The 14,843-nt window shown below is 35.7% G+C and overlaps 1 protein-coding gene across 4 annotated transcripts in view; it reads left to right on the top strand.

Annotated features, from left to right (window-relative positions):
- Positions 1–14,843, top strand: part of SPATA17 (spermatogenesis associated 17) — a 178,626-nt gene that overhangs the window by 61,843 nt on the left and 101,940 nt on the right. For all 4 annotated transcript variants that reach the window (XM_032872931.1, XM_032872933.1, XM_032872934.1 and 1 more), the window contains one exon: positions 9,229–9,352. In XM_032872931.1, the coding sequence (XP_032728822.1) occupies positions 9,229–9,352 (124 nt within the window). The remainder of the gene's footprint in view (positions 1–9,228; positions 9,353–14,843) is intronic.

Genomic DNA, 14,843 nt, shown 5'->3' on the forward strand with positions numbered 1-14,843 from the left:
AAAGGAATTTCACATTCAAATCTTCGGTAGGATACACTGGTAATGTAATGAACAGTGACTTCAGTAACTTTTTATTTTAAATGGGAAAAAAAGCCTTCTGAATTTCAAGCGTCTCTTTTTTGTGGTGATATTTAAAAAAAAAAAAAAAAAGCCAGAGTATAGCATTAAGTTATTATTCATTTGAAAGCAAGGAACTAAAATATGTTGGTTTGTGGTTTTAGTACAACTTAGAGGAATGGATGAAATGAAGTTCTTATCCCTCACTTATCCTAGCTGAGATCCTGAGCTCTTGATATGAGATGGGTGGAAGAGAGTTCCTTCTCTTTCCTTTTTAATTCTGTGATAAAGACTGGTAAAGCTATTGTTAATATTGTTGATTGAGAATGTATTTAGTGGAAATCCGATTGGTACTTGATATATTTCTGTACAAATTTTTTCACTCAGTACTTGAGGATATGTTTAAGTTATTGAGAAAAGGTATTGAAAAAATGCAGTTATTGCCAAAAAATTATTTTTAACTCTATCAGTAGGCTTTTGGGCCTTCATATTATTGGGTTCTTTAAAGCATAAGGCACTGTTGATCCTTTTTTTTTCTCTAATCTCTCTTACAGCTTAGATTCTGTAAAGCCACTCTCTCCTGGTTTCCTTTCTACTTTTCTAATGGTTTCATCTTTGTTTATTTGTGTATTTGCATTTATTTGCCTGATCTTGAATATTAATTTTCTCTCTTTGATGCATTTGCCTTTTTGCTGTTTGTGCTCTGGACAATCACTTCCTCTTCTGGGATTTCAGCTAACACTTGTATGGTGATGATTCATAAATCTGTATACTCTCCTGCTTTGACTTCTTAGACTGATTGTAAGATAAGTTGGTCAATAAGCAGTATTCTAAAACTCAGATAATTTTCTGAAATTATATGTAGTATACTATTATATGTGATACTTCTTTAAAATATGTTGACCTCGTCCTGTCTTATTGTATTGCTTTAGGAGACAACCCTGATTAATTCAGAGATGTGCCTGGATTGAGTATTGAGTGTACTACATGCAAAAGCATCAGCAATTATTTTTGCTTTAAAATGATGTTAACACATTTTAAATGAGAGACAATGTGTGATTTTTGAGTGAACACAGAGTAAATAAGATCTTGCCATTCTTTTAGCTACCTCAACTCTAAATTCTCCCCCAAACAAAAAGTCAGAAGCTTGATACTCCTTCACAGCTGAATCACTGTGAAGATACACAAAGGAGAGAAAATGCAATGTGCCTTGATCTACCCTTATGCAGGAAAGCCCCCATGCTGTGTCTCAAAGTCACCATCTCTAAAGTCATTTCATTTCACAAAGAAGAACAGGAACCTTGTTAATAATACCTGCCCCTTACCAACCTCAGTGGAATGTTGTGAAGTTGAATTAATGTCTGTGAAGCACTTGGAGCTCCTGAAAATAATGCACTATGTAAATACATTTTATTGTTACACCTACTGTTGTACTTAGCTCAGTGTCACTCCCAGTTATTTGACATCATATATATGATATAAAATTTTACTTCCTTTTACAGCAACCATCCAGAACAGTGAAAAGAAAATAATTTTTCAGTGAAATATGTGCATATATTTAGAAAGAATACTACACAAAAAAATTCTTTTCAACTAAGTTTATTCAGAGGAGCCAGAAGAAGAAAAAAAAGCTGATTTTCATGAATGATCTTTGAATGGAGTCTTATTGCTTTTTAAAATCATGCAAAGTAGGCAAATGAAATAATGGAGCAATTGGGTGATCCTTTTTTATGATCAGAGTGAAGTCATGGTATTGTAATTTTAAAACATCGACCATTATCTTCTTTTTTACCTTTTTCATTCTCAAAATATCTCGTCTATAGAGTACAAATTTGCTAGCATTACCCTTAGAGAGTGCATTCACCCTAGGTCAGGAAACCTTTCTTCTACTCTAAAGTGCTTTCCCCCCACTTTGCTGTTGATGGACCACGTCTACCAAAGGTAGCCATAGTTTCCTGTGAGTAATCCAGCCTCTTTTCCTCCGCATGCTCCTTTCTCCCAACCCTTTAGTTCAGTTCCCAGTGCTGCCACCTCCAGGAAGCCTTTTCTGATTTCTCCAAGCTTAAGCTCTGCCTCCGTGTTTCTTCATTTTCTGTCTGTAGTCTAGTTGGTTATCTGTTATTTTATTTGTAAGTTGCTTGAAGGCAGGGATTGGTCTTTACACCTTTTTATTTCTTTTAATATCTTAAACATATTTGTGACTAGTTGACTGAATAAACAAATGAGCATTAATGTTCTTCATGGTATTCATTCTTCAAGTAGCTTAGGCATTTTGAAGAGAAATTCACCTATACAGAAACAAAGGATTTTCGAGAGTCGCTAAAAATATTTTCTGAGAGGACTCTTGTAAGTCTTTTCAGAATGTTAAAGTCTCAACTGCAGGTTTCAGAATAAGGCATGGAACTCAGGAGCAGCCTGAGTGCTTGAATATGAATGACTGTGTGCTACACAATCCTTAATTTTAAACTGTATTTTCCCTTTGTAAAATGCTGCCTGAATGAAATTGGCAGCGCCTGTCCAACAGGTCCAGGGCCCCAGTAACCAGGTAGACAAAACAAGTGGTTTAAATGCTTTGACTGACTTAAAGGGAAGCTTTTGTTTCTAATGCAAATGTTTTGGGTATTTTTCTGACTTCCGGAGTATCTGTTCCAAGGTTTTATCAGTCCCCAAATCGTTTTGAATGTCACACACCAGGTCCAAGCATGTAATTGGCTTCCTGGTTAATATTTGTGTTATATTCTAGACTTTGTCACCCTTTTTTCTTTTATTGTATATTTATTTGGTTAAATTAATATGGACATATTGAGAGCAGATAATTATGAAAGAGAAAACAAAGTGCATTCAAGAAACTTAACTAAAATACTCTTCTGTCATAATATACCACAGCAGAAAGTAATGCTTTTCAACTCATCTTTTTTTTTTTTTTTGAAGGCTTCTTGCACATCACTGACTTCATTTCCCATCAAAACAGAGTGAGGACTCTGGAGAATTGTTTGAATCCATTTCCTTAGAATTATTTTTTCTTAAAGATGTCACAGATGATGACATTTTGTTTTTATTTGAGAGATTATGTAATATTATTTATTACCAGTTCCCTCTGGAATTTTGGTCATTTATAATTTTAAAACAATCTCTGTTTTTTTATTTCTCTGCCAAAGTTATGATTTCTATTAAAATATTGTGTACATATCATGTCTCCTTTGTAGTATTTCTCTGTGCTTTAGCTTATATGGTGATACTCGTATTAAAATTCCTAACTGACTATAAGGCATCTCTTTATGATGTCATATTAGTGAGTAGAATTGAATCATCTTAATTCCTCAACAGAATTGATAATTTTCATTGCTGCAGACTATGCTTCTCAAACTTTAGCAGGCAAGAGAGTACCCCAGGGTCCCACCCACCAGGATTTCTGAGTTGGGCTGGGGTGGAGCCTGAGATTGTGCATTTCCAACACTTCCCAAATGAAACTGATGCTGTTTTCCAGAGACCACACTTTGAGAACCACTTTATAGGTAAAGAGCCAGAATCCTGGTTCTTCCCTCCTTCCCAAGAGAGGCTTTCTCAATGTGGCTTCTTATCTCTTCTAATTAAACCATCAGAAGGGATGAATTGTACAACGAGTCAACTGCAAAATAGTTAAAAAGAATAGTAGCACTTAGTTTATACCAGATATTAGACCTAATACTTTGGGAGGGACACATTAATGAATAAACTGTAATCCTGACCTTCAGGACCTCAGTCAGGACTTGGTGGGCAGAAGGCAAAAAGTTGTGCATGTATGCAGCTATAATGTATTGTAGAATGTAACAGACATATAAAAGGATTTTGAGAGTGGAAACAGCAAGAGATTAGTTATCATTGAAGTGATCTATGAAGACTTTTTATTTTTTATTTTTTTAAAGATTTTATTTATTGATTTATCAGACAGAGAGAGAGCACAAGCAGGGAGAGTGGCAGCCAGAGAGAGAAACAGACTGCCGGCTGAGCAGGGAGCCTGATGTGGGCCTCTATCCCAGAACCCTGGGAGCGTGATATGAGCTGAAGGCAGCTGCTTAACTGTCTGAGCCTCCCAGGTGACCCATATGAAACCTTTTTAGAGAAAAGAATAGAGATTTTTGTTCTTGGGTTCTGCACCTACAAAGATGAGAAGATAAAAATTATAAAATTTTTTAGTATCATATTTTGAAATGCATAAGAAAATCAAACAATGGCAAAATATAGTTGACCCTTGAACAATGTGGGAGTTAGGGGCACCGACTCCCTGTATAGCTGAAAATATATGTATAAGTTTTGACTCCCTCTAAACTTAACTACCAATACCCTGCTGTTGGCTGGTAGCCTTACCAGTAACATAAACAGTTGATTAACACACATTTGTATGGTATGTGTATCCTGTATTCTAGAATAAAGTAAGCTAGAGAAAAGAAAATGTTATTTTTTCAAAAGATTTATTTATTTATTTCAGTGAGAGAGAGAGAGAGAGAGAATGTGTGTGTGTGTGCAGGGTGAAGGGGCAGAGGAAGAGGGACAAAGAAACCCAAGCAGACTCCCTGCTGAACCCAAGAACTGGATGCTGGGCTCAACCCAGGACCCCTGAAATTAGACTTGAGTGGAAACCAAGAGTCACACACTCAACCGATTGTGTGACCCAGATGCCCAAAAAAGAAAAAGTTACTAAGAAAATTATATAAAAGAGGAGAAAATACATTTGTCATATTGTAATGTATTCGTTGAAAAAAATCTGCATATAAGTGGACCTGTGCAAGTTCAAACTTATGTTGTTCAATTGGATTTGGGCAAAATGTGTGATATGAGTATAGTATTTTGCATAAAGGGATGAATTTTGGTATGAGACCTGTATTCAAATTCTAACTCTCACCTTCTAGTTTGGGAGTTTGGACAGAGGTTTAACCTCTGTGACTCTCATTTCCTAATCTATAAAATGGGAGTGATAATACTTCCTTACTGGATTGTAAAAGGATTAAAAGTGGTAATGTGTATGTTTTAGGCAGGAACCTCTTGGAAATAAAATGTAAGTGTAGGATAAAACTGGTAAGACTTTATTTGTTAAACTGATAATACTTTATTAAACTTATAATACTTTATATTACTGTTCAGGGCAGTGAGGATGAGGAAAAGTGGGAGTGAAGAGTCAGATTGAAACAGATTCTGAGTGCAATGGTTTGGTACAGGACTGTGTTGGGGGGGCCTTTGGGGAATAACATCAGTAAAGTGGTAGAGAAGTATTAGAAGTATTAGCCAGTCGCTGGAAGCCCAGAATGTGGATAGGTCTTCGGAGTGGACCCAAAGTGAGACAAAGGCTCTGGGCCATTGTATTCCCTCAATCACCAGTCACTGGTTGCAGGCTGGAGGGAGAATGTGACAAAACCTGAGACCGGGCAGCCAATCTCCCATGGCTACTCATGCATTGGTCCTGGAGGGATGGGAGGAATGGGTTACGGTAAGCTCCTGCTGCCGTGGTGACCACTTCCTATGGAGTCCCATAGTGACCCAACAAGGTACACCAGGTATGCACTGCCTTCTCCATTAGCCACATGGGTTTGCAAGGAGATCTCGCAGCAGTGATGGAAAAAAGGAACATTTATTTGCATGGCTCTCTTCCCTTTCATGTTTCCCACCAGCCATGCCTCTTTGCCTCTTAGAAAACCAGATTCCATACTTTGCTTCATGGATTTTATCCACAAATTGCACATCGATCAGAAGAGAGAAAAGAAGAGATCGTTGAGGGAGTTGAGAAAGTATAAAAGATTTGTATCCAGTTGAGTTGATAAAGGAAGTAGTCTAGAACATGGCTTAGAGTGAAAATTCAGTATATAGCTAACACCTGTGTAGGGCCTACCTGTGTGGCAGCCCCACTCTGAGTACTTTATGTAGATTAATGAATGTATTTGTTCCTCACAATAGCTTGATGAAGATGACACTGATACTAATATATTTATATTTTATAGACAAGGATATTGAGACTCAGATATTAATCAGCTAGTAAGTAACACAGCAGAGTTTATAACCAGGTGTCATTTCAGAGTTCATGCTGTGAACCATTCCACTGTATTGCTTCCAAGTAGCTATTTTTAGTTTTATTATTGCTGTCATAATTAGAATATGTAAATATTTTAACATTATAAATATCATTAACATTAGCAAACTATATTGAATATGAAAGACTTTACAAAAGTTTTGGTAATTTTTACCTTTATTTTTAAACTAGTATCACCAGATAACTTATATATATGAAAAGTGATACAGGAAGACCTGAGACTTACCCAGGTTTCTTTAGCTATGAAGTAGAAAACAGGATCATAATAAAAAATGTATGTGCTTCATTCAATAAAAAAATCTTCTGCATAATATTTCTTGTATCAGGATGACTACAGCCTGATCTGCAATTAGAGAAACTGTAAATCTGAGGATCCTAATTCCATTTCTGCCATTAACTGATTTGTTATTCAGAATACATCACATCTCTTCATGTGTTACCATATTTGTAAAATAAGGTAATTAGTAACTATCCCATATATATCACAGGATCATGTTATAAGGATAGAAGTAAGACAGTATATATGACTGAAATGAAAAAATATATTGAAAACAACCTGGAATTATTTGGGAAAAAATTAACTGTTTTAGAAGTACTGAATTAAAAAAAATTCCCTAGATAAAAAATCGATAATTTTTATAATTTTATAAAGAAACCTAGTTCGAACAGTTTCTATCATTTAATCCTTAATGGGATCATAATTTTTTATTGCATCCTTTACAGTGAGACATCTCTTCATTGCTATTGATGTAACAAAAACTTGTATATCAGGGATAAAAATTTATTCAGCTCTTCCTACTTGGTCATTAAACAAAGAGTATTTGACATGAATATAATTGTGATGTTCAGTATATCTGTACACTCTCAAGTATGGCAATAAATCAGGAACATAAGATTGGCTTTTTTCAAAAATTGTATAAATTTATTTAATTAATTACTTCTGTGTTTTGAGACTACCACAGATTAATTTTTCTAATGTTTTGTCAAACTTTTTTGGATTTACTTTTAGGGCTTCTCAGTTCCTTCTGGGTTTACTGTGTGTTTTCTTTACATACTGGAAACTGACATTCTTTTACTTATCTTTCAGTTTTTGCTTTCCTTGTCAAGCTCCCTGAGTACATGCTGTTTTTAGTTTACATTTCCATATCCAGAAGATGGACTGTTTTTACTACATCAAATAATTTACACTTTTGATTTTGTATCCAAGCCGTATTACTTCTTTGCAGTTTACCTGTTCATGTGTGTGTGCAATTACATTGGATACTTTTTTCTTTCTTATGTAAGGTCTCTTCTTATTCATTAAATTATTTATAGAACACAAACGTCTTTGTAGATTTTTTTTTTATTTTTGTGATTGCTTGGAAAATTACTGTGCTTATCTTTGGAATGACATAAAATTGGATACATGCATATCTGAGTAATTATCCTTATAGAGGCAGTTCACTGGTTATTTTAAATTATCTTTAAGACTTATGAGAGGAATTATAGAAGAAACATTTTTTACATAATATTAAAAGTAAAGATGAAAATTAATAATGTATTCAGTTTTTTATGTAATATGTGATTGTTATTTTTCCTGGTAAAAATTCTCATTTATTCATATGTACCTGCCTTGAAATTTGTACCTTAAGGACAAAGAAAGGTCACCAATCCTTCTAACTCCTGGTTCTTTGTCAAAAATGGACACAGTTAATGAGGTTTGTTTGGTACAGAACAAATTCTCGGACACAGATAGAGATCCTTTCAATGGAAACAAATTTGTTTGGCTTTACGAGGTTACTTAGCGATTAATAATAGCCTTGAGATGCAGGTCAGAAAGGTCGTTGTACCAGCTTGCCAACACAATCTAAATGTGCAGCTAGCCCAGCTCTGTGGGCGCAGAAGCCCCCAAAATACTATGCATAAAGTAAAACAGGCTATTTTCTGACTCCTTTTTTCATATTAATAAGCAATTTTCAAGAGAAGGGTGGCAAAATGAGGGCCATGCCACTCCAAGTAATTCATTTATTTTGCAATTTAATCTTATGTTGAAAAAAATTGCTCTGCTGCAATAGCATAGCCTGGTGATTTTTAAACGTCAGTGTGTTTCATAAGTAACCTTGTATGAAGTATTGTATTAGTAGCCTTTACCAGAAAATTGCAACAAAAATATTTCTAGACATTGAAGTAGAAATGAGAATCTTTTTTTTTTTTTATTTTTTATTTTTTGACTCTTTCCCTTGATATCTTTAGGGGAAATGCTCGATGATTTGCTTAAAATTTTACTTAAAGAACTGGACACCAAGTTGCATTATCTATTTTTTAAAAAGAATAATGTATAATTTCAAAACGTTATTTTAACATGAATAGTTAAATTTGTTCTGTGAAAATAAAAGATTCTTTTTCCATAATTGATAATATCTTATTCTATTTACAGGCGTTTTTTTGCAGAGTATATTTTACAAGTTTGTTTTTTGTTTAAATTTCTTAGATATACACACTCAAATGATGAAATTTTCATTATTTTAATAGAATTTATTATACCTAGAAAGCCATGAACTTGTTCACCTAGCTTAGCTTTTAATTATCTCTATAACTGAACAAAATCACCTTTCAAGTGCAGGATAATACATGTATTATTTGAACTATTAACTGGAGTAAACTAAATTAAGTATATATATAAAACCCATCACATTTTCAAAATTAGCCCATTAGTATACAAAATAAATGATTAGAGATTTGTAAACATGAAATCAAAATTTAAAGGAAATCAGTAGCTCATACATTTTCTTGGGATATTTAGGTACATCCAAAATAGCTAATCTTCAACCAAAGAAAATGGCAATGTAGTTGTTCACTTCCTTTGCACTTGATATATTTCCTCAGCTGTTGAATTAGTTATAATATGTAGATACTTGTTTTAAAAAATTTAACCACTGAAAAATCACTTAAATGCTTTTTAAAGATTGCAAAGATTCAGGGGAATGTGTAGGTAAGATCGATTACACCACTGATTTTGATGGATGTGGGTGATGGTAGCCTCAAAAACTTACTTGATTATCATCAGTGGAAGAAGGAAAATGTTAGCAGATTTTTAGTATCATAAATAACTGCAAATTGTTTTGATGCAGGGAGGCACTGGAGGAGTTTGCAGAGATGAAAGAAAGAGAAGAGAAGAAGGCCGACCTCGAAAGGGAAGAGAAGGAAAGAGATTACCAAGCCCGAAAGATGCATTACCTCCTCAGCACAAAGCAGGTTGGTCTACCTGTCCCTGACAGCTCCCGTAAACCACTTGGGCCCCTACCCTGACAGAGATAAAGTAGCAGGCTGAATGGGACATGACTTGTTGAAAAGATATCACAAAGACACTACTTCGAGTTCAATTTCGTGCTTCTGTGTAGGTGCGCGCAGGCACCATGACTCGTCTGCGACAGCAGCTTCATAGAGGCAGCTGCTGGGACGCCGGCAGAAAGGTCCAAGTCAGCAGTGTGATCTGCCACTGTGATAACACAACACGAAGGGCATAACCCCGCTTTTGAAACCCATTCTGAGTGGCTTATTGTTGTTTCGCGAATTGATCAAGAACTAAGAAGTTATTAAACTGAGGTCGCTTTCAGGTTTTCTCTTTTACTTGAGCTAATGTTGGGATTAGAGCCATTCTTGCACCCTTTCTAAATTTTGATGCACGTTTTCAAGTAAAGCTTTGAACAAACCTGCTTCAACAACTGCATCTTCTTACTGAAATACAAATGTGGAATTGGGAATACTTAGAATGATTTTCTTATAAATGGTAAAATTTTAGTGCTTCCGATTGTGCCGTAGTTGCTAGTTGCTGAGGAAAAAATACATTGACCTATAGAATATTCTGCTCACAAAGAAATATGGTTAAAAAGCAACATGAATGGGGCGCCTGGGTGGTTCCGTGGGTTAAAGCCTCTGCCTTCGGCTTAGGTCATGATCCCAGGGTCCTGGGATCGGACCCGCATGGGGCTCTCTGCTCAGCAGGGAGACTGCTTCCCCGCCTTTCTGTCTCTCCCTGCCTCTCTGCCTACTTGTGATCTCTGTCAAATAAATAAATAAAATCTAAAAAAAAAAAAAAAAAAGCAACATGAATTTAGGGGTTGAAGTATGTTTTGTTAATTGAGCTTCAGGCAGGAAACTAGCAATTTATGGGTTTTTATTCTTTCTCATAGACTTTCAAGTTAAGTCTTAGAGTTCCAGCTGGAGTCACACATTCAGATGTCTCAGACTTGGGCAAGTCAAGTCCAGTTCTGTGGTGGAGGGTCGTGGAGGGTGTTTCCTGAGATTAAGTGTCCTGCTTCGAGGCATCCAAATTCAAAAACATTAAGTACTGGACTGGCCATGTACATTTAGGACAGAGAACTGCACTTCTAGCTCTATTTGGTAGGCTAATTAATAATACTTTCAATAATGATAACTATCTTAGTGTTTACTTAGTATTTGTATAGCTGAGTTAATTCCATTTAACAGATAAGAAAACTGAAACAGAAAATTATGATACTGATTTATAGACACAAAACTAGTAATAATAGGTCTGCTACTCAGATGGAGGTCTTCAGATTCTAAATACTTAGGCAATAAAGACAACTTAAGAAATAGAAAGTCAGGGGCACCTGGGTGACTCAGTGTTAAGCATCTGCCTTTGGCTCAGGTCATGATCCCAAGGTCCTGGGATGGAGCCCCCGGTGGGCTCCCTCCTCAGCGGGAAGCCTGCTTCTCCCTCTCCCACTCACCCTGCTTATGTTCCCTCTCTTGATGTGTCTCTCTATATCAAATAAATAAAATCTTTAAATTACAACAATAAAAGTTAAATAAATAAAAAAATTGAGGTATTTTCAAGTTTCAATTATAAATTCATAAGAGTAAAAAATTTATCTGTATAATTGGTGGACTACACTTTTCTAGATGTAGAATCACATAAGGAGTTCTTTTTTTTTAACTTTAGTTATTGGTAATTTTCATTTTGATGAAACTAAGGGAGGCATAATATATCCTTTAATTCTTTAAACCTGATAGTAATTATTGGGTACAGTTATTTATTTTGATAACTCTGAATCCCTTTTATACTTTGAATCTTCTTATTCTGAAGTCTAATTGTGCTGTTTATACTTATATGATGGGTAGTGTAATGGCAGAAATGATTTTTTAAGTGGTGAAATCAGATTTAACAGAAACATTAATTTTTTTTTTATCCAGGGTATTTAGATATCGGGTTCATAGAGGAAAATTTTAGAGTGTCCATAAAGACTAAGTTATTTTACTAATAAAAATACTAGAATAGCAGGGGACACCAGGTGGCTCAGTTGGTTAGGTATCCACCTTCGGCTCAGGTCATAGTCCTGGACTCCTGGGATCGAGCTCTACATTGGGCCATCTCAGCAGAGAGCCTGCTTTCCTCCTGCCCCTCACCCCACTCATGCTCTCTTTCAAATAAATCAGTAAAATCTTAAAAAAAAAAATTTTTTTTTAAAATAATGAAATAGCAAATATCCATGCAGTACTTACCATGTGCCACAGAGTATGGTAGATACTTTATATGCACAATTTCTTTATTTTGATTTCATTTTAGTTTAAATTTAAACACCTGGTTTAACAAATTATTTCACAAACTTGACCATGTGACTTGACTCCTGGATCTTAATGAGTTTTTAATACTACCACTGTGTTGTAGGTGTGTTTGTGTTAACAAATACAAGCTGTCAGTGCCCTAGCCCATTTTCCTCCTTGTTTATACCTTGCAGACTGCTGGTAATGTCCATGTATGTAAACTTAAACTGATCTCTTGTTTCTAGAAATCCTTGGCATCCAATAGAATGATTGTTTTTGAGGTGCTATGACAGTAGAAACAGTATGAGCATTGACATCAGAGCTAAGTTGGCATCCAGGCTCTCCCACTTAGGGTAAAATATCAGAAGATCACCTGGAATTGTCTGTTTCACTCTACAATTTGAAAGAACATTACGAGAATCGAATATAATATATTTAAAATACTATCGGGCCCTTAGTGTTCCAGTAAATGATAACAGTCCTATTATTAGAATTTAACCTATCAAGAGGCACCTGGGTGGCTAAGTCAGTTAAGTGTCTACTTTCGACTCAGGTTATCATTCCAGGGTCCTGGGATTGAACCCTATGTCAGCTCCCTCCTTGGTGGAAAGCCTGCTTCTCCCTCTGCCTGCTTGTGCTTAGTCTCTCTCTCTCTCTCTCTCTCTCAAATAAAGAAATAAAATATTTTTAAAAATTAAAAGATAAATGAAGATTCTATACATTTTCTTCTGTTTGTCTTAGTTGTTGGAAGTGTTAATTTTCTCATTTCTTTGCTTTAATTATTAATGAAGATTAGTTAGAAATATTTATAGTGATCTTTGCCCAATATTCCCCTCCCCCATTTTACAACTGGCCTCACAGACCTGAGGGCAACAGAGGGGAAATGATGTTCTTAAATCCCCTTCTTTGGAGAGGAATATTATATATCAGAGATTTTCATTTGGTTCTGACAAGTTGGTCTATTTATTTTGTCATAGTGATCTTCATATTTGATCACAAATAACTGGAGATAAAATACAACCCTTTGAGCCTATGCAGACACTTTTATTCCCAAAGCAAACTTTTTTTTTTTTTTGGTACTGAAATAGAACAGTGGTATCATCTTAGTCTCATCTGTTGACTTTGGTCAGGGAATTAGTTTTATTTTGGGGCAGTACTAGAAATTTCAAATGTTTTATTCCTTAGTTTTTATTATGATATAAAAAGGTTGAATTTTAAATAAGTCACAATTATAAACCATCTTTACCTAAACAAAAGTATGCAATATTCACCTTAACCTAAACAAAGATATGCAACACTAATATTAATAAATAGATTGAATATAAATCTTAACTTTAAAAGTCTTCAGTTATTCCAGATAACATATTTTGAGTACTGACAGTCTGTCTCATGCTAAACCAGGAGTGGGACATACAAATGTGTACTATGTGATCCTTAACCACAAGGTGTATTCACTCTGATTTCAGTCTATGCCAGACAAATGCTTTTACAAGAAAGAAATTTGACACCTTTCAATTGCAGTTTATATAGGTGGTCTTATTGAAATTAGCAACCACTTATATTTATGATTTTGTGATTCCATTTATTATTTTATTTTCACAAAAATCTTTACTTTCCCTAACCTAAGAAAGACTCAGAGAATGAAAGACACATGTTTCAATTTGAGTATCAGTACTGATTTTCTCAGCATGACTTGACTATGGGTGAGAAATTAAGCTGCAGGTTTTAAAACATTACTAAGATATTTACAGATTAATTTCATTGCTTGTTTTAAGAGTTTTGATTTCAAATTATATCAAATACACATTTAAATACAAAATAAAAGTCAGATATGAATTGAGTATTTGTTATTAAAGGCTTAAGTCACTTTTAACTCTCAATTTATACAGTTATTGGAAAGTTTACTGAATAAATATTCAAGTATAAATAATTTTTATAAGTACATCAGGATAGGAAAAGTTCTGCTGATGTATTTAAAGGGAATAATACTAAAAGCCTTTTTAGAACTATTTTTTGGTGATTTCCATAATTTAGGAGTGATTTATAATGTTTCATAATGATAGTTTGTAGAATATTAATTTTCATATTAAATTTTCATAAGTCTAATATAGCTTCACTTCATATTCTATGCCCGCCCCGCCTGCCCCACCGCTTTCCCCAGCATGAGGCCACGGACAGTAGTACCTGTAGAGTCCAGGGCCTGTGCCCTGCAGACAGCAGGCACCTGTCACAAATGCTGTGGTCAGGGCACTGTTGGGGAGGCCAGACTCTTACCCAGAGCCTTTGGGCCTGCGTTCTGAAGCATCCTGACCACCCCGCCATATACTACCCACGACTCTGATTTGCTGTGCAAGACACCCTTCTAGAGCTTCTTGCTGTTCATTGGGGCGCATGTGTCCTGCCTGTCCAACCCGATCTAGCCATTAAATGAACACACAGGAAGCCACAAATCTTGGCTCGACTTGATCCAGGCCATCCCCGGGAGGTAAAGCCTGGAGCAGACTTGGAGTTATTACAGGCATCAAGGAGTGGCCACAAAAAGGATACGAGAAAGGGCTCAAAGGAGAGCAAGGCAGGAGCCAGGATTAGACTCTAACTAAGCAACAGGTACACGCACCTGCCAGGTGTGTGCTGTGGCATCTGTCCGTAAGAATAGGACAGACACGGTGACCGTGGAGGAATAGGGAACTGGGGGCTTCTTCCTGTCTGGTGATGGGAGGAAATTCCACCTGGGATGTTCTCTCCGAAGCTGCCCCCTCCCACCCCCAGGCCAGGCCTGTGTCACCCTCATGCCCTTGACATTTCCCTCTACCGTCCCACCCACCTTTGCAGGGAATACCTCGCAAGAGAAAGGCCTGAGACAGTGAGTTTGGATTTTAATTCCGTATCAAAAGTTGATTTCTTCCTCATTCTGTTCATGGAACCCCCCTCTTCTCCATGTCTTTGTCCCCTGTTGGTTTGAAGTGTTAGAGACTTTAGCCCCCGGTGTGTAAATACTGTACATAGAAGTGGGAAGAAAGAAACTTGATATTGAAGTGTTTGAAATATGGAAATGTAATAACTCTAGGTATTCTAAACCTGTGATTTCTGTGCCATTTTCTGTAAAGATACAAGTAAGAATAAAATTGATGTAAAAACATCAAAAAAAAAAAAAAGTAGAAATAAAACATTAATTCAG

This window comes from Lontra canadensis, unplaced genomic scaffold, assembly GCF_010015895.1.
Source record: "Lontra canadensis isolate GAN:19392208 unplaced genomic scaffold, GSC_riverotter_1.0 scaffold46, whole genome shotgun sequence".
Taxonomy (NCBI): domain Eukaryota; kingdom Metazoa; phylum Chordata; class Mammalia; order Carnivora; family Mustelidae; genus Lontra; species Lontra canadensis.